General features: G+C 33.0%; 5 protein-coding genes across 5 annotated transcripts; 4 read left to right on the forward strand and 1 right to left on the reverse strand.

Moving 5' to 3' along the window:
- Positions 1 to 422: 422 nt before the first annotated feature.
- Positions 423 to 1,805, forward strand: LOC110714924 (xyloglucan endotransglucosylase/hydrolase protein 24-like). The gene is made up of 3 exons (XM_021893478.1): positions 423 to 771; positions 876 to 1,075; positions 1,232 to 1,805. The coding sequence occupies exons 1-3, from the start codon at positions 481 to 483 to the stop codon at positions 1,590 to 1,592; spliced, it is 852 nt and encodes a 283-aa protein (XP_021749170.1). The 5' UTR covers positions 423 to 480; the 3' UTR covers positions 1,593 to 1,805.
- A 3,596-nt stretch (positions 1,806 to 5,401) lies between these two features.
- Positions 5,402 to 7,509, forward strand: LOC110714789 (xyloglucan endotransglucosylase/hydrolase protein 24-like). Its single transcript, XM_021893338.1, has 3 exons — positions 5,402 to 5,818; positions 6,591 to 6,790; positions 6,917 to 7,509. The coding sequence occupies exons 1-3, from the start codon at positions 5,522 to 5,524 to the stop codon at positions 7,272 to 7,274; spliced, it is 855 nt and encodes a 284-aa protein (XP_021749030.1). The 5' UTR covers positions 5,402 to 5,521; the 3' UTR covers positions 7,275 to 7,509.
- A 2,283-nt stretch (positions 7,510 to 9,792) lies between these two features.
- On the forward strand, positions 9,793 to 11,291 carry LOC110714925 (xyloglucan endotransglucosylase/hydrolase 2-like). Its single transcript, XM_021893479.1, has 3 exons — positions 9,793 to 10,127; positions 10,267 to 10,466; positions 10,678 to 11,291. Exons 1-3 carry the CDS (start codon positions 9,858 to 9,860, stop codon positions 11,108 to 11,110), a joined length of 903 nt encoding a protein of 300 aa, XP_021749171.1. The 5' UTR covers positions 9,793 to 9,857; the 3' UTR covers positions 11,111 to 11,291.
- A 1,579-nt stretch (positions 11,292 to 12,870) lies between these two features.
- LOC110714942 (probable xyloglucan endotransglucosylase/hydrolase protein 16) lies at positions 12,871 to 14,311 on the forward strand. The gene is made up of 3 exons (XM_021893494.1): positions 12,871 to 13,213; positions 13,413 to 13,612; positions 13,721 to 14,311. Exons 1-3 carry the CDS (start codon positions 12,911 to 12,913, stop codon positions 14,154 to 14,156), a joined length of 939 nt encoding a protein of 312 aa, XP_021749186.1. The 5' UTR covers positions 12,871 to 12,910; the 3' UTR covers positions 14,157 to 14,311.
- Positions 14,312 to 14,768: 457 nt separating this feature from the next.
- LOC110714914 lies at positions 14,769 to 18,780 on the reverse strand. The gene is made up of 5 exons (XM_021893469.1): positions 17,333 to 18,780; positions 17,055 to 17,157; positions 16,034 to 16,866; positions 15,177 to 15,275; positions 14,769 to 15,090 (listed from the first exon to the last, which is right to left on the reverse strand). Exons 1-5 carry the CDS (start codon positions 18,308 to 18,310, stop codon positions 14,971 to 14,973), a joined length of 2,133 nt encoding a protein of 710 aa, XP_021749161.1. The 5' UTR covers positions 18,311 to 18,780; the 3' UTR covers positions 14,769 to 14,970.
- Between the last annotated feature and the right edge of the window lie 797 nt (positions 18,781 to 19,577).

Raw genomic sequence — 19,577 nt, forward strand, 5'->3', positions numbered from 1 at the left:
TTAACAGAGTAGAATTAAATACTAAACAATAATTTTCTTGAATAATTTCAGAATTTTTTCACTAAAAAACACAGCAAAATAAGTATTTTTCGGTGCTGCATGATTTAAAAACAGACAATTCCATAATTTCAAACAATTATTTCTCCACAAAATCGGTAGAACTAGAGTACCAACCAAATCCAAGGGACCCACCAAAAAAGAAAACACAATTCGATTTCAGATCAATATTTCCTAAATAAAATTATAAAAAAAATACAATCAATAATATTTCGGTTGAATTTAATAATTGACCAGCTAATACTCCTTACTCCAGTTATTACCTTTACGTCTTACATTATTATTCAAACTACGTACTATGAACTTTCCTAACTTATTTTATTTGCATGTCTATTATCTATATATACCTCGTCTTTTATTCATTCTTAATCATCTTTAACACATTCATTAATAATTCATCTTTTTTATTTTTGTTACAAAAAAATGGGAATTTTCTCAAATGATAAAGCTCTTGTGCTTAAGTTTGCTTTAGTGGTTGCTATTATGGTAACCTCTACGGCTTACGGCGCAGGCAACTTTTTCGACGATTTTGAAACAACGTTTGGTGGTGATAGGGTGCAAATTTCCGGCTCTCGTAGCGAGCAACTCTCGCTCGCCTTAGATCAGGGTTCAGGATCCGGGTTCCGGTCTAAGAAGGAATACTTGTTTGGAAGAATTGACATGCAAATGAAACTTGTTCCTGGTAATTCTGCTGGTACTGTCACGACGTTATATGTAAGTCTATCTTAATTTAATTGGTAGCTTATATTATATGATATTTTTAGTACAAAAATTTTAAGGTTTATAATTGATGATTAAAATGTCGTCATTGCTTGCAGTTGACATCTGATCAAAGCACAGGAAGACACGATGAGATCGATTTCGAGTTCTTAGGGAACGTAACTGGCCAGCCTTACACTCTTCACACCAATGTGTTTAGCCAAGGACAAGGCAATAGGGAACAACAATTCCACCTTTGGTTTGACCCAACAAGCAACTTTCACACCTATTCCATTGTTTGGAACCCACAACTAATTATGTAAGTCAATTTAATTGTACCAAATTAAAATATCTGTGCAACGGGTCGAGTAACATGAGTACCAGTCGATTTTACAAGGCCTACATGACTTTGTAGTATGTACAATATAATACTATATGTAGCAAATTTTAATTAAGCTTTAATTATATTTTATAGGTTCTTGGTGGATGAAACGCCCTTAAGAGTATTCAGAAACTACGAGAACAAAGGGATTACATTTTTCCCAAAGAGCCAACCCCAAAGAATATACGCTAGTCTTTGGAATGCCGACGATTGGGCAACACAAGGAGGATTGGTGAAGACAGATTGGTCTAAGGCTCCCTTCAACGCCTACTACCGGAACTTCAACATCGACACCTCGACGAACGGGAAGTGGAAGACTCATGATCTTGATGCAAACAGCAGGAGAAGAATGAAATGGGTTCAAGATAACTATATGATCTACAATTATTGCACTGATTGGAAGAGATTTTCTCAAGCTTTTCCTCCAGAGTGCAAGCATGCCAAGTTTAATTAAGGGGTGAAAATATGGACATATAATATATTTGCATGCATGGCCTACCATTTAATTCATATTGTATTTTAATTTGATTCTTTATTCATAAATTATATACTTGTATTCATTTCACTTTGTATTTTAGGTTTATACATGAATTTACATTTTTATGTGTAATTGTAATCATAAGATATTCAATAAAATCAAATTGATTGATTCTTTTTTATAATTAAACTAAAGTGCACCCGGGTGTATTTAACAAATTCTAGTTATTAATAACGACATTAGAAAGCTGATATATATCGGAAAACTTATTACTTGTAATATTTACAAGAAATTGTAGGAATATAAGAATGTACTCGTAAATCTCTATTATATAAACTAAGGGGTGATGTAGACTAGAGTAGCGGTGTACATATATAATGCCTGAAATAGTAAAATGTCCTTAATTATATAGATGTATGCCTTTAGTAAAAGGGGAAAAAAAATGTTGAATGAAATCTTACCAATTTTTGTAAGGAAAAACCAACCAAAAATTTTTACGGGTGAAATTGTTTTGTTCCACATACGGTGAGACAAAAATTGATGTCATACACAATATGGAGGTTGGAAATTTGGCAGATTGGTAAAAAACTAAAATCCAATAATTATTGAAATCATCGGATCATGAAATATATATGTTTGATGTCCACATGTAATTGTCCTGCGTTAGCGAATAGGAGAAATAATAATTACAAACGAGTATTTTATAAGGTTGAATAGTTACTACTTTAATTATTAGTTATTTAGGAATGAAACTTTTTACGGAGTATAAGCTTGTATGAGTAACTTGTAAGTGGATCAAAATGTACTCATTTTTTGTAGAAAAATGATAAATTTAGATAAGTTGATCTTATTAATGACAAAATATGTTGAGATAAGGTAAATTTAGATAAGTCTAAATTAATTGAATCACACATCTTAGGCTTATATAAACTTACTTCTAAATCGTTTTCAGGTGAATAATAGAGACCACGTTATTATTATACAAGTATATGATGATTACAGAAAATTACAAAACAGTTTATAGAAGCAGACAAATATATATGAAATATAATGCAAGAATCTAATGGAAGACAGATGAGAATTTTATAGATAGTATTCCTTATTAGCTAACATGCATTTTGTCTTTGTAACTCCAAAGAATAATCCAAAAAAAACATCAATTTTCTTTCTTTCTTTTTGATTAAGAGCCAAATATGTCACAATCACCATTGCAAAATTTGCCATATTGTACCTCGATTGACCCAATATTAGAGCGTAATCCCTCAATATTAGTAAGGCTCACTTAGCTAATATAAGGATGGAAAATTACACCTAATTTTATGGCACAATAGGCCTAAAAATGCTTCTTAGTATCAATGAAAGTACATCTAAGATTGATTAATCAAGCTAGCATTAAACTCTAAATATTGCAATTGATAAAGAACAAACTAATGATATGTGTACATCGGTACATGTAATTAGTGTATGTGGATCAACAATTTTCTAATTTTATTGAGTTAACAAAAACAAAATACACAACTACATTTAATTTTTCAAAAGCTAATAATTTTAGCTCTCGATAAAAGTTACCACTGTTACTCCGAAGTTAATAAATACCTTCAACACTAGATTTCCAAATACTCCACTTTTATGTGGTTTGACTAAGTTACTAAACAAAAGCTTTTACCAAACATGGCCATAATCCTTGTAAATTTAATTTGCTCAAAATTTTCTTTCATTAGGTCATGTTATATCAAAAATATATTAAATTTTGTTTCCATAGGAATTTCAAGGCCCAAACTCGCATGCTAGTTGGCTAGATTGGTCCAATGACCATTGGCCATGGTTCATGCCGTGTCAAGAACTTATAAAGGTTTTCTTGGATGAGTAATTCAAGGCCCAAGCCCACATGCTAAGGTGCCAAGGCAATGTAATGTATGTTCCCAATAAATAAAATTGTGGCTGCGGCATATCATCTCTTAATTTTATGTCATGTCGTGTCATATATTGATGTATAAATTTTCTTATATATGATGACTTGATGTTTGATTGTGCATATTCGATTCAGGAAACCTAGACTAGGTCTTGAAAATCCATTTATAAGTTGACCCACAATCTGATACTCTTCTTCTCTCATCCCTACCCTAGCACACAAATGCATGTGCGTACATGTTAATGTGTTTGCATGGATGAGTGATCTAATAAATAAATGCATAACAACTAACTTTAATTACGTACTTAACTCATATTATGATGACAAATGTATTTTTCATTGAAGTACATTGTTTTCGAGTTATTAGTGATACACAAGTACATGTTCACATATAGTCACATCAACGATCATATAGTACCAACATGCCCTTGTTAAAGACTAAGAAAATTACAATCAAGATACTCCGTAGTATACATCGTATGTACAAGTGTACAACTAAGAGCCTGTTCTCTTCACATTATTTTCAGTTCAATTCAGTTCAGCTCCAATAAGTTCAGTTCAGTTCGGTTGATTTCCTTCTCTCATAAAATATTCAGTTCAATTAATCTCCAATAAGTTCAGTTCAGCTCATTCAGTCAATCTAAACAGACCCTAACTGGTTGTACAAAGAAAATTGTTATCGATAAAACTTTGTTAAACAAACATACATATAAATTGAATGGCCACAATTTATATATGATCGAGTAGTAAGTATATAAATTATTCTTGTATATTGTTTAATCCATTTATTCTAGAAAATTAATTTTATGTGTGAAAATGTATAGACATTGCACGTTGACATAAGAGTTGAATTCATAATAATTAATAGTATAACACTTATAGCAAAATCTTTCAATAATGTAGTTGTTACATAAATTCTAGTACAATCATGAAAATAGTAGAGCAAAAATGCCAACTAAAACCAGGCTGACTTACTACATGCAAGTTACAAGATGACTACAAACCTAATTTCAATTGCAGCTAGCTGTTGATGTTACTTCTTACACTTGACGTTGAAAGAGTGTGATGAATTTAGGATTGAGATAGAAATAGCTTAGCAATTTAGCATTGCTCTACATTATATTGATAGGAGTATGAAAATTCAACTTACAATTATGACAACTACAGAAAATTAATAATTCTAACACTTATATTAATTCGTACTCCGTGTTTGGAAAAATAATAAGTAATACATACAACGACGTTTAAAAGCTAAAATTTTGTTTAATTAAGTAGAAAGTACCCGTACTTTATTACTTATTAAAAATACTTTGTAAACTACATGCATTAATCAATTATTTTTTTTTCCAATCACACACAATACAACAAAGAAAATGAATGTTTTCTTAAAAAAATTGAAAATGATTACTACAATCGTAATAAAAGATAATGCAATAACAATTAAAAATTATTAAGTATTAATAACATTATTGATTATCGACCTAATTTTGTTATACATTATTATTAAACTAATACTTCAAAAAATATATTTAATTTTTGTATGCAACTTTAAGAGTCGTTTATATCAAAAAACTTATATCGATAAATAAAAATATTAACTTTTCGACCCTATGCTTTAATTATAGCCATTTAAACATACGCGTGCATGATTGTTTCATAAAATTATGAACCACACAAAAAATCTATACAACTATCTTAGCTAAGTGCCAACCAATTTATAAAGGGACCTACAAAAAAAACACGAAATTAATTTTGGATCAATATTTTCGGGTGAGTCTGATTATTGAGCCAGCTAATACTCCCTAGTCCCTACTATAGTTGTTACTCTTTCCATTCACATATTATTATTACTAAAAAATTTAATAAATCTTCCTTCTTTTGCATAATATCCACTTCACACTACTATATAAATACCTCTTCTTCCACTCTTTCTTAACCACATCCCACACTCTACTTAGCTTCTTATCTTTACTACTACAACCAAAAAAAAAATATGGGGACTCGGCATGACAATAATGTTATTGTGCTTAAAGTTGTAACCTCGGTCGTGGTTGCTCTTATGTTGTGCACCACGGCCTATGGTCTCGGGAACTTTAACACCGATTTTGAACCCACATTTGGTGGTCCGAGGGTTCGTGTATCCGGTCCTGGTGGCCAACAACTTGCACTTACCCTAGATAGGGGTTCAGGGTCCGGGTTCCGTTCTAAGAGGGAGTATTTGTTTGGAAGGATTGATATGCAGATGAAATTTGTTTCTGGTAACTCTGCTGGTACCGTCACTACCTTATATGTAAGTTGCTTACAATTACTTGGTAACATGCATTATCCTTGGTTACTTATTAGTGGTCTCATGTTGCAATTAAATAATTTTTTAATTTAGTATATCACATCGTGTCTAAAAGTTCTTTCTATTTGAACGTTGGTTGTTATTTATAGTTACCTTGTTAGAAAATCAATACATGAAAACCTTATAGATATTAATTGAGAGCTAGAGTAACCTGCTTATCAAAGTGGTGAAACAATTAAAATCAAATTTCTCAATCGTAAAAAAAGTTGGTTCGAGCAACATTTACTATTTCGTACTAGAAAGGTGTGCTGACTTTTATTATAGCATTTACTTTCCAAAATTTAAGCTGGTTGTTTTACATTAAAACGTCTAACAACTACTATACGAGTAAATGATTTACGATATATATTTCAAAATATATTTACTGCTAGTCAGCTACCAGACGATGACCGAGTAAAACAACAAGTACTAGCTAATAGCTAGCAATATTAATTACTTAAAGGTCAAATAAGCTAGATAAACCAACTTACAACTACTTTATTTGAAGTACGTTATTTAATTACTTTCCCGCCTCTAGATATTGTTCTTATTTTGACTTTTTTTTTACAAAATAGGAACAACATTTAGAGACGATGGTGGGAACATAGTACTAATTATAATAAGGCCGATTATTATTTTATCCGTTAGTCATAGTTTAATTTGGTTTGTACAAACTCTTAAAAATAGTAATCGTATTATAGTTGCTTATCATACATTACGACGTTATCATATGCAGTTGTCATCTGATCAAAGCACGGGAAGGCACGATGAAATCGATTTTGAGTTCTTAGGGAACGTTTCCGGCCAGCCATACACCATCCACACCAATGTGTTCAGCCAAGGGCAAGGCAACAGGGAGCAACAATTCCACCTATGGTTCGACCCGTCTCTAAACTTTCATACCTATTCCATTGTTTGGAATCCAAAACTCATCATGTAAGTACACTTAAATTATTTTTTTTTTTGCTACATTTAAAATATGAACGTACGTATAGTAATTCTTTACTAAAACTTGTCACATACTAGTCATTTTTAATTAATGTAAGACCTTTGACTTTTCAGGTTCTTGGTTGACGAAACACCTTTAAGAATATTCAGAAACTACGAAAACAAAGGAATAACGTTTTTCCCTAAAATCCAACAACAAAGAATATACGCTAGTCTTTGGAATGCCGACGATTGGGCTACACAAGGCGGATTGGTTAAGACAGATTGGTCTAAGGCTCCCTTCACGGCCTACTACCGCAACGTTAACATCAACACCGCGAGGAACGGGAGATGGATGACCCATGACCTTGATGCAAACAGCCGGAGGAAATTGAGATGGGTTCAAAAAAACTACATGATCTACAATTATTGTACCGATTGGAAGCGATTCTCTCAAGCCTTTCCACCCGAGTGCAAGCACGGTTTCGAGTAGGGAAACAAACAACATTATATTGTTTGACAAAATATGCATCGCTTTGAGTTTTTACACCATTGTTATTCACGATAGATTGCTCTACTTATATTGTTGAAGTAACGTTTGTTTTAATTCTTGAAAAGTTACTATAAAAAGCATTATTGTACGTGTGATATTGATCAAAACGTATACGTTTGCTATTTTTACATCAATATATTTATTATAAACTAAGGTTAAGTGTGTTTGATTTTCATTTTTCAATCCATACATGATTTACAAGTTACAAGATTGAGTCAAATAGTTTGAAAATCTGTTGTATTATTGTGAAGCAATTTCAAAATGAAATCAATTATTATTCAAACTTATTCCACTCCCAATTTTTAAGATCGTATGTGTAATATATTGTGCATGTATCTTTTTAGTCTTTGAGTCTTCTTCGAAGTCTTACCTAGCTACATACATAAAATAAATATATCCTAAAATTATGCAACTCTCCTAAGTGTGCATACTCATCATACACAATTTTTTTTTTTAAAAAAATTGCCTAATGTTGTGCATACATGATAAAATTAGATATAGTTAGAAATCTATTTTAATTAGCTTTAGTTATGAGTGTCACTTATTGAAGAAAGAGGAATCATACACGATTTCATTTTATATGATAGATGATGAGTTACTCCTATTATTATCATCAATTGATTTTAGTACTACGTATATATGAACCTCCTTGGGCCTAGCTTGTTTGTGGCAAACTCTGTTTTCCGATTTTCTCTTGTTTTGGTTATTAAGACTTATGTCATTGGTATTATTATTATTAAAATTAAAAACTACATCACATAATGCAATTAGTTTTTTTTTTTTTTTTTTTACTATAGTTACAAAGCTAAGTATCGCACAAGGATTATCTAATTATATATATACAGCAAAACAAAAACGGTGTACACTACTTTATTGCTTTCCTGGCCCCATTTTCTCTCTCTTTTTTCCTCATTTTGATTTATGTTGTAGCCCTTGTAGGTGTCATATCATGTGACTTGTTCAATAATGAAATAATTATTTTTTTTTAATAAAAACAAATGAAATGGAAGGATTAAAATAAGTAGGGAAAAGATAATGATAAATGTTACCTTTACTATTCATATGGTATCTTAGTAGAATGGAAACAAATTGAGTAAAATGTGATTAAGGAAACATATTTGGTTTCCACTAGTTTGTCAAGGGTAACAAATTGAGGGATTTTGTTACCCCTCGAAAAGGGTATTTGTTACTTTTAACCCATACTAAACAATTATAAATAAAAACACTTATTGGAATCAGATTCCTACATCTAAAATTACTATACCAAACGCCTCTTTAGTATGTACAATTATATGGTTGGCTTCTTAAACATTACGAGTAAGAGCATAACCTTTACCAAAATATAATATACTCTTTCAAGCTATATATGTTATATTAAAGAACATAATTTAACCTACCAAAAAATAGCATTGTCAATTGCAAAAATAAATAATATGAAATAACATTATCGATCTATATATGTTATGCATCAAAATAAATGATAAATATGTATATCTAAGATATCTATTCCTAATGTATTCCCATTGCATATTAGAATTTATAATAGACGAGACTTGTTGTTCGAATCTCAAAGAAGATTAATGAGATAAATTGAAGCCCAAACTAAAGATCAATGAAGATAAAGATAGTGAAGGTTCAATCATTAATATAATAGTATGGATCTTGCTTTACGATCCTATGACAAAGCTTAAAAGGCAATGACGACTTCAAGGTTTAAACTAATGGCATCGACACTAAATTTAAGTAACATACACTATTTTGTCATCTAACTAATTTTACTTAAATTAAACATAATCCTATAAAGATTAAGTTCTAAAACTAAAATACTATATTAATTACGTAGTAATAATAAATTACAATAAATGATAAAACTAGATAATAATCCTAATATACAAGAATATAACCAACTAATAATTTATGTAAAGCCATCTACTTGTTCCCGCATCATTGTCTCAATCATAGCTTATGTTCTTCTTATTCACATGCTATCACACATGATAAAACTTGCTAGATTATCATCGAATATAGATAAAAACCATTAGTAATATAATTATGTACTTTGTATAATCATAAAAAAATAAGAGTTAATTGCCAATGGCTTAAGCTTTGATCTTATAATTAACAAATAAACTTCTTGTGTACTTAATAAGTTAATATACCCAATATTAGTACTATATGATTTAACTCCATAAAAGACATAAATAATTCGGAATATTGTATGAATTAAAACTAAGGAAACTAACAAAAAAAAAAAAAAAAACAGAATTATTATTCCAATTGGATCAAGTTTCAGTAAATTATGAAGTTAATAACATGATGATAGTCCAGCTAATTATGCTTTAAACTCCAGTTGTTGTATCTTTGTCTTACATTACTCATTCTGAAATTCCATGTGACTTATCTTCACACTTCACTAGTATATATACACTTGATCTTACACTCTTTCTAAATCATCTCACAAACTTATAACTTATCTACAAATTAAAATACTTAAATCATCATTTTTTTTTTGTAGTAAACATTATGGGAAATTTAGCAAAATATTTTGTGATGGTTGTTCTTATGGTGTGCCCTAGTGTTTATGGTATAGGTCGTTTTAGTGATGAATTTGAGCCTACTTTTGGTGGTAATAGAGTTCGAGTTTGGGGCCGGACCAACCAGCTTCTTTCATTGTCCTTAGACAAGTATTCCGGATCTGGATTCCGGTCTAAGAAAGAATACTTGTATGGAAGGGTCGATATGCAGGTTAAACTTGTTGGTGGTAACTCTGCTGGCACCGTTACTACTCTTTATGTAAGTCCGTTTATGCTGCTAAAATTATATTCCGTAGTTTATATTTCAGTTTGTTTAGTTCATGAAAAAATTTAGTGACACAATTGTAGCAATAATATGTATAAGCTGCATGTTAATCTTATGGCATTGTGACTTGTAGTTAACATCGGATCAAAGCACGGGTATACACGACGAGATCGATTTCGAGTTCTTGGGGAATGTTAGTGGCCACCCTTACACCTTGCACACCAATGTGTTCAGCCATGGGAAAGGCAACAGGGAGCAACAATTCCACCTTTGGTTTGACCCAACCGCGAACTTCCATACTTATTCCTTTGTTTGGAACCCAAAACTCATCATGTAAGTCATATTAAATCAACTATTTATCTTTGCCCCTTTATCTCTATAGAGTTGTGCATATACTTTCTAAACTACAAATAGTCACGTATACTATGTCTGAAAAATCTAGTTAGATTTTATTGCATGTCAGTATTTAAATGTTTAACTATGATACAAAATTACAAATAGGTCGACTTTTATCAATCTTTTGATGATTAATTTAAAATTACAGGTTCTTGGTCGATGAAACACCAATAAGGGTGTTTAGAAACTATGAGAAGCATGGAGTTGCGTTTCCAAAGAATCAACCCATGAGAATATGCTCAAGCCTATGGAATGCAGATGATTGGGCCACACAAGGTGGATTAGTAAAGACAGATTGGTCCAAGGCCCCATTTAAGGCCTACTTTCGTAACTTCAATATTGATGCTTGTGTTGGGCCGATTGGACCCCATTCCTCTTGCGTAACTGGCCCAACATCCTTTGCCCACTCTAGAGGGCCAACCTATAGAAAGCCTGCACGTGGCACATGGAGGAACCACGATCTTGATGCTAGATCAAGGAATAGAATGAGGTGGGTCCAGAAGCATTTCATGGTTTATGATTATTGCAAAGATTGGAAGCGATTCTCATCTCAAGGTTACCCTCCTGAATGCAAGCACTAATTGAGACATTTTGTTTGGTTTGACGAAAAATGTTTTCATTCAAGAAGTATTATGTAATCAAATTATTTCTTTTATTCTTTCACAATAAACTCAAATTGATGTATGAATATTGATTACTCCGTACTCATTACTTCAATTTGTTTCACTTTTACTCTTTGGTACACAAAGTTTTCTTATCAATGACTACGCAATTAAATAATTCTATTATTTAATTCGATTTAACATGTGGAATTCAATTAACTTAGTTGATTAAAGTTTTGGGATTGGTATCCAGAACTTGGAGTTCAAGCTCCTTCGACACAACCCTATGTGGCTCTCTGCCTCAACTCTCTCTGCATCAAAAATTAACTCGATTGACCCTGTAACTCCATATGTTTCATTTACTAACCCTTCAATTTGTGTTGGATTCACTATTTAGTGCATTAAATTTTTATTTCTTATTTCTTTGTTGATGGGTAGAAATTAAAGTTTGTGATATGCTGATAGAAGATACTCGATCTTATATTTGAGCGTATATTACTATTAGTCTATCATCGCAGAGACTTTAACCAATAAACCTAATTCGTATGAAGTTTCTTGAGATTGAAGGAGATTACTATTGTTGCAAATCTTGCGATAAGATGCTACATGAAATAATGAACTGGCGTTGACAAACAACAAGCAGCTTAGCAAGTGAGTAACCGAGGAAGTTGTTTTCCATAAGAGACGACTTAATTAAACTAAAGTTGCTTACTTTTCTTAATAATGAATTGATGAATTTAGTCACTACTCACAAGATACCTAGTTTAAGCGTTGACATTACCTTTATTAAATTACATTATTGAACATGGTGCACATATGGGTGCATGCTACATAATTCAAGATATGCTCACAAAATTAATAGCACCTAAATTAGAAAGTTAATTCGAACGACAACCTAGATTAAAGGGAATTCTTGTACCACCATATACATTTGACAAAACTTGTATTGTTTTGACTGTTAGAGAAAAAGAGTCTTGGCAAAGGAAGTATTAAATTATATGCCTAATTCGAACTAATAAATTAAAAGTTCATCCGACGTGGCAACACAACACGAATCGAACACGAAATAAGTGGGTCAAGTCCTTTTTTTTATCAACATGATGAGCTTGTCGTATAACATACCTAGCTTAGGAAAAGCGCATTGCAATTGCCTCATGTCTAGCACAACAATACAAACAAATTTAAAACTTATAATAGATTAATTGGATTCACCTCGGTAATCAAATGACACACCCAATAAATTAAGAAATTGCTAATTACTCCACCCATGACCATCGTAGCTAGGTATAATGTGCGTCATACTCGCTCTCAGTTAATCTCCTTTTTCATTAGATTTGCATGTTCTTTTAGTATGCATGTCCTTTGAGATGTGTGTATTTCTAAAAACACGATATGCATCATGCTCCCAAATGCTTAATTAAAATAATTTGTGTTGAGGAACAACAAAAAAATTTATAACTATAGCTATTGTCTAAATCGTTGACTTTTAACATATTAGTATATTTCATCAATACTAAATTAAGATGAAAATGGATTAACGAGTTTTATTACTTTGACTAATTAAATTATAATTGGCCAGCTTATACTCTCAAATCCACAGTTAGCTCCGCGTTAAGTATACACTAGCTAAGAACCTTCCCTCTTATAAACCATGCATTAGATCTACGTTACTAATACTAATAATTCACCATATTACATGTATATATATGCCTATCTCTTGAACTATATTCTTCACTCAACTACAAATAAACATAAATCTTCTTCATTATAAGAAAAAACATGGCATTTTCATCACATTGGCATGACAAGTACAAGTTGCTTGTGCCTAAGATTGTTCTGCTAGTTACTGCCATGGTCAGCAGTACGGCCTTCGCTGCAGGCAGCTTCAGGGATGAGTTTCAGCCCACTTTTGGAGACAACAGAGTTCGGATCTTCGGTCAGGATGGCCGTCTCTTATCTCTTACCCTAGACAAGTATACTGGATCCGGGTTTCGGTCCCAGAAGGAATACTTGTATGGAAGGATTGATATGCAAATTAAACTCGTTCCTGGTAACTCTGCTGGCACCGTCACAACATTTTATGTAAGCCCCATTTTTTCACGTTATTATTATTACTACCTTAATTTTCATCTGCAAATTTGGGATATTTTTGGTGAGAAAAAAAAAATTCCAAAATTGCAAATAATAGTTAACAGAAGTACAAGTTATAGTCCTTGCATTATATGCATTTGAATGGCAGCTAAGTTGTACAATTTGCTGATTTTTGTATTACAATTTGCAGTTATCAGCTGATCAAACCACAGGTATCCATGATGAGATTGATTTCGAGTTCTTGGGAAACTCGAGTGGCAATCCTTACACCGTCCACACGAATGTGTTCAGCCAGGGGAAAGGAAGCAGGGAGCAGCAATTCAAACTATGGTTTGATCCTACCAAGAACTTCCACACTTACTCCATTGTTTGGAACACAAAACTCATCATGTAAATAAGCTAAACACCACTTCAATTACTAGTTTGTTTTATGAGCGCGTTTTTATTTTCTTTCTGAACATATGTTTAACTCTATGTGAACATTGATTTAACTTGCAGGTTTTTGGTGGATGAAACACCAATAAGAATATTCAGAAACCATGAAAAACATGGAGTTGCATTTCCAAAGAACCAGCCTATGACAATACACTCTAGCCTTTGGAATGCTGACGATTGGGCTACTCAAGGTGGCTTGGTGAAGACAGATTGGTCCAAGGCCCCCTTCACTGCCTACTATCGTAACTTTAATATCGATGCCTGTGTTGTAGGTAGCAGCTCCTCCTCTTGTGCTTTTGAACCTGAGGCTTCCATCAACTCTGAAAGGCCGGCTAATGGAGGGACAACGCGTGCTTCATGGAGGAGCCATGATCTCGATGCAAATGGCAGGAAAAGAATGAGATGGGTGCATAAGCATTTTAAGGTCTATGATTATTGTAGTGATTCAAAGCGATTTCCTCAAGGCTATCCTACTGAGTGCAAGCATAACAGGGTTTAAAGGATAGAAGTGGAAACTAAATCCTTATCATATCAACGCATATATGGCATAAATTAAATTAAATTGATTTTTTTTTTTCACATTGGAAATTCTTTGTATTTGATTGATCAATAATCTATTAACATTCTTTGATTCATAAAAAATAAAAAGTCCTGTTTTAGTCCTTTTAATTTGTTGACCTCTTTCGAATGTTTTAAACCTCTTTATAGTCTGCCTCCAAGCAAAAATTCCTGTATATTTAGTACAGCATAAACATATGCTACGGTGAAGTAATCAAGTGGCCGAAAATATGACTATCATTCTTCCAAACTAAAGAAAAGTAAAGGATATTAGCTAAGCATACCAAAAACTACTACATGTCCACATGACAGCAGAAATAATGGTTAGTTCACATGAAAACATGATTCATAAATATGATATGGTTTAGTACCTATTAATAGTTACATGTATTGCTGCTTGAGATGTCACTGACAAACTATCAACGAGTCATCGCAATGAAGCTATGTGTTGTCATGAATGAATTTGGGAAGCAGATCATTGAGTTGCAATAACAATCCCACAGCTATTGCTATCATATAATATAAGCTAAATTATAACTTACAAATGCATTAATGTGAGTTTTAGTAGTAACTGTCATTAGGTGATCCCTTAGCCATTGTATTTCGACAAACATGACTACATGAGTCAGTCAATGAGATTCTTTCCTTCACCCCTTTTTTCAAGAAGCTACAATCATGAATGACAAGTACATTTCAACTCTAGAACAATACCACGGTATAATCAATTTCCATAACTGAGAGAAGTCTTCCAATCATTAGTCCAAGATCCTCATTGAGACTTTTCGACATCTAGCAAAAGTTCTTCCTCCTAGGCTCCTATGATCTTTCTTTTCTTGGACAGAGCTTGAGAAATTTACCCCAGGACGCTGCAAAGGCTGTAACAAGATGAAATTGTCAGATATACTTCGTATGAGCTTAATATGTCAAAAGAAATATCAAGGACAATGTGTATGAGATTTACCTTGGTTCTGCAATGAACGTGGAGATCTTCACTCATTTGATCAATTCGACTTCTTGCTGTATCTTCTGCATGGGAAGCTCTCCTGCAAGCTTCCTGAACCTGCACAAACTTTGGATCAGCAAAACTATTGAAGTGACTTCTACTTTATGTGTTTCTAGCTAGAAATAGTATTACATTCAAAGATTTTAATGTGACCACAAAGGGAGAAAGTTGAGAATATAGTTTCAAAGCATCACAAACACAATATAATCAGAAGAGGGGATGAATAGTTTACTTCCAGTAAGCATTCATGCCATGACTACCATACAACTAGCCAAACAACATAATTTCGGAGAGAAAACCCCACTAACAGACTTTCCATAGAAGCAAAAGTGGGCTAAAATTTAGGACAATTCCTCAAATGTTCTTGGTGAAGTAAATAATAGAGAATATTGTTGGAACCTCCTATGATAAATACTGCGTAATACATAAATAAATCAAAATCATCATATAGAAAGAAATTTTATAAATTAATCACTATGATTAAAATTCAACCTAAAGGTATTTGTTAGATTGTTGCACATTCATGAGTGCAGAGGCATAGCCTTCTCCTCTCCTAGACAAAAGTTCAAGGTATATCAAATAAATCATCAAGTACTGTAACATAACACATTCAGGCTTTTCATTGATTCGAAATTTGCCATAACTATGACCATGACTTGTATAGATGAAATTTAGCAACCATAGTGTAGCACTATCCTAGTATCTTATATTCTCTATAGAAGAAACGCAAACATCAACATAGATCATCGTAATAATCTCAATATCATAGCAAACACAAAAGATGGAGTAATTGAAAATGAAAATGAAATTGTTACCTGATCAACTGGGACAACAGCATTAGCATCAGATCCATTGACAGATTTTTCTAAAATACTCCGCAGGTTTGACAGCTCCTTCATCAAGTCCATAGCAAGTTCTTCGGCATCAAGCCACTGATTCCTTGAAAACTCAAATGCCTTTTCTGCATTGAGACGGAATGAAGCACAGTTCAAGCAATTGCATATACCCCGACAACCCCGGGGATTTCTCTTTAGGATACCATTTGCTTGGCCGGAACTAGGAACACTTGGAGAAACAACAGCTTCCAGGGTGGAAGAGTTGTTAAGGACATTAACTGGATTTCCTACAGAATTTGACTCTGTATGTACTGTCCTGCATTCTTGTTCAGAAGACAGAGACAAATGAGATGGAGTATTTAAAACAGCTTCTTCCCCTAAAGGTTCAGCACTTCTCTTGGGGCTATGCAATGTGACAGCAAGATCAGATTCGACGATTGGACTAATATCTCCAGACTTCCCCATATTTGAAACCTGGCTATCAAAAGATGCTCCACCATTCTTGGGATCGTCTGATACAGGGTTTTCGATTTGGATTTTATCGAAAACTGGGGTTTCTTGAACCTTTTCAATAGAACAACTGTCAGGGGTACATGGAGCAGCTTGCTGAGGATCAGAAACATTAGTCTTAAGGTCCAAAAGAACCTCTTCTTTACCATCAACATTCATTTCCGGTGATTCGCAACATACTGCAGCTGCCACTGGCTTTTCATCCAATTTTGGACAATCAATGACATTTTCTTGAGAGGAGAAAATTAGAGGCTTATCTTCCACCTTCTCAACTTTAATGCTTGGATTAACTTTTGGTGCATCTGTATAAAACATTTATTCAATAAGGCTATTGATTACCACAATAACATACTCATAGATTGACAAACAAATAATCAAACGAATCAATCAATCAATCAATCAAAGCCTTAATCCCATAAGTGTAGTCGACTACATGAACCAAGCGAATATGTAAAATTAGAAACATATAAAAGGAGGGCTAAGGGATTACTTGGTGTATCCTTTGACAAGTCCATTAGGAAAGGGAGCAGTCTCTTGTAGCTGAACGAATTCGGGGCCTTAAAAACCTTCAGCCTCGAGCACGGAGTGAGACCCTATTGCATTATAAATTCAACATAAATTACAAACAAAGATAACCAAAAAGTTGCAAATAATCTCATACAAACACTAAGCTTCATAAACTAAGTTCCCGCCAAATCATCACCAAATAAATGAAATTATTAACTTGAACACAAACAAATTGTAAGGAGAAAAAAATATAATGCTCACCAAATTTCTCTTGGAATTAGGAAAACTCCTCTTCCCCTCAGCAAATCCACCTTTACTTGGACTGATTTTCTTCGGCGGCGACCTCGAATCAGAACTTCTGCTCCTCAGGACACTTTGATCTTCACTCTGCCTGATCAAAACCGCAGCATCTGGAGGTGTTGTCTGCACACCTTCCTCACAATGTTCACCGTTCAAATCTTTTTTACTCAAATTAGGGCTCATATCATTTGAAACCCGAGCTACGCAATCATTTTTGGCGCCAATTCCTTCAATTGACAAATTAGGGTTTCCTCCATTCAAATTCTCACCGTTTGATTCAACACACTTGTCCAGCATTGACAAATTAGGGTTTCCTCCATTCAAATTCTCACCGTTTGATTCAACACACTTGTCCAGCATTGACAAATTAGGGTTTCCACCATTTGAATTTACCTTCAATTCAGCCCCAGAATTATCGTAATTATTCAACATTACCAAATTAGGGTTTTCACCATTCAAACCTTCCCCCTTAAACTCAACCCCTGAATCACATTTCCCCATTACCAATAAACTAGGGTTTTTGCCATTTCCATCCGATTTACCAGCATTTAACTCAGAATCAAAATTAGGGTTTACACTCTTACCAGTTTTATCATCGCGAATCTTACCCACAGAATCCACTCCAACAGGCTTTGAGAAAACCCGCCGAGCTCGAAGATCTTTAATCGAAATCTGGCAAATCGAATCATCTTCTTCAACGCCAACATCACGAACATTACAATCAAGCAATCTTTGATTATTGGGCAATTTAGGATTGGTAAGAGAAGAAGGAAACGAGCGACTTCTGCGAGATTTCCCAGATCTATTATGATGGAAGAAAAACTTCTGGGATTTATGGCGGGTTAAAATCCCAGAAAATGGATTTGAATTTGCTGCTGCAGATGATGAAGAAAAGGATGATTGCTTTCGCTTTCTCGAGCTTTGAGTACGAGCTTCCATGGCGGACTTGAAGAGAGAGAAAGAGTGAGGAGAGAGAAAATTGTGGGAGATTTGACAATGGCGGGAAAAAGAGGTGGGTAGTTTATACTTTATATAATTGGAATTGTTGTGGCGGGAAAATTGCGAGGGTTTGATGTTTGTTTTGGCGGGAATAATGGTTGTTGGGTTGGGCTAGTTTTTGGGTCATTGGACTTGAATTTGTAGAATTTGTATCAATTTATTCACATTGGGTATTTTATCCTCATTTTGTTGATGTGTTATTTTAAGTCTTTAAGGAAATTTTGTATTTCATTACCCATTAATAACTCACTTTTTGAAAATATCACCCAAAAAACAAAAAATATTTTAAATTACCAAACATAAAAGATAAAAAAAAATATAGACTTGACCACCAAAACTGTTAAATCTAACGTTTTTAAATAAATTTCTTCGATTTTCATGCCAAAACATGCTCTCTAGAAGATTTAGGGGCCATTTTTTTGCTTAAAGGCCGGGTCCGATTTGAAGTCAAAATTGACAAATACGGAGTAATTAACAAAAAGGCCTCTTTTGTGTGTTTCATGCAAATCAATGTATCAGTTAGTACCAAAACAAGGTGTTTTCAATCATTTTTTGTAAATTTTGATTTCAAATCGGACCTAAAGGACAAAAATGATCCCTCAAAACATCTATCCAACATGTTTTTGGCTTGAAAATCGATGAATCTTTTTAAAATGTTAAACTCAATGGCTTTTTAAACGAAAAGTGTAATTAATTATTTTCTTTTATGGATGGTAATTTAAAATAATTTTTTTAGTGGAAATTTCAAAAAATGGGTATTTGTGGCTAGTAAAATACAAATTTTCCTTTTAATCAATACAGTAATATTTAAAATTATCAGTAAATATATATATTTTATAAAGTTGATATTTGAAATATATATAGTGAGACAATTTTAACAAGTACTAATATGCTTGTCTGTAAAGCACTAGTATTGGTCAAGTAATGTGTGTAAATAGTATGAGCAAAAATCAAACTAGGCATTTACAATAAATGGTGGGACTCGTGGGAGTATTGTTCATTTGTTATACTTCCTTGGTTTATTTTAATTGACAAGTTTGGACTTTTGTAAGTATTTGTTTCCTTTGAGTTATCTATTGTACTTATATAGTTTCGTATCAGTGTGTATATTTCAAACACAAACCTCTTTTTTTCTTTTTCTTCTTTTTTCCCCTTATTGATTATTGAATTTTTTTATGTTTGGTACCATGTATAATTGTATATGTTA

Source organism: Chenopodium quinoa, unplaced genomic scaffold (assembly GCF_001683475.1).
Source record: "Chenopodium quinoa cultivar QQ74 unplaced genomic scaffold, ASM168347v1, whole genome shotgun sequence".
NCBI classification, from domain to species: domain Eukaryota; kingdom Viridiplantae; phylum Streptophyta; class Magnoliopsida; order Caryophyllales; family Amaranthaceae; genus Chenopodium; species Chenopodium quinoa.

Coding starts and splice junctions, on each gene's coding strand:
- LOC110714924 (XM_021893478.1), top strand. CDS start 481: ATGGGAATTTTCTCAAATGATAAAGCTCTTGTGCTTAAGTTTGCTTTA. Junction 772..875: donor GTACTGTCACGACGTTATAT/GTAAGTCTATCT, acceptor CATTGCTTGCAG/TTGACATCTGATCAAAGCAC. Junction 1,076..1,231: donor TGGAACCCACAACTAATTAT/GTAAGTCAATTT, acceptor TATATTTTATAG/GTTCTTGGTGGATGAAACGC.
- LOC110714789 (XM_021893338.1), top strand. CDS start 5,522: ATGGGGACTCGGCATGACAATAATGTTATTGTGCTTAAAGTTGTAACC. Junction 5,819..6,590: donor GTACCGTCACTACCTTATAT/GTAAGTTGCTTA, acceptor TATCATATGCAG/TTGTCATCTGATCAAAGCAC. Junction 6,791..6,916: donor TGGAATCCAAAACTCATCAT/GTAAGTACACTT, acceptor TTGACTTTTCAG/GTTCTTGGTTGACGAAACAC.
- LOC110714925 (XM_021893479.1), top strand. CDS start 9,858: ATGGGAAATTTAGCAAAATATTTTGTGATGGTTGTTCTTATGGTGTGC. Junction 10,128..10,266: donor GCACCGTTACTACTCTTTAT/GTAAGTCCGTTT, acceptor TGTGACTTGTAG/TTAACATCGGATCAAAGCAC. Junction 10,467..10,677: donor TGGAACCCAAAACTCATCAT/GTAAGTCATATT, acceptor TTAAAATTACAG/GTTCTTGGTCGATGAAACAC.
- LOC110714942 (XM_021893494.1), top strand. CDS start 12,911: ATGGCATTTTCATCACATTGGCATGACAAGTACAAGTTGCTTGTGCCT. Junction 13,214..13,412: donor GCACCGTCACAACATTTTAT/GTAAGCCCCATT, acceptor TACAATTTGCAG/TTATCAGCTGATCAAACCAC. Junction 13,613..13,720: donor TGGAACACAAAACTCATCAT/GTAAATAAGCTA, acceptor TTTAACTTGCAG/GTTTTTGGTGGATGAAACAC.
- LOC110714914 (XM_021893469.1), bottom strand. CDS start 18,310: ATGGAAGCTCGTACTCAAAGCTCGAGAAAGCGAAAGCAATCATCCTTT. Junction 17,158..17,332: donor CTAATTCCAAGAGAAATTTG/GTGAGCATTATA, acceptor ATAATGCAATAG/GGTCTCACTCCGTGCTCGAG. Junction 16,867..17,054: donor CTTGTCAAAGGATACACCAA/GTAATCCCTTAG, acceptor TGTTTTATACAG/ATGCACCAAAAGTTAATCCA.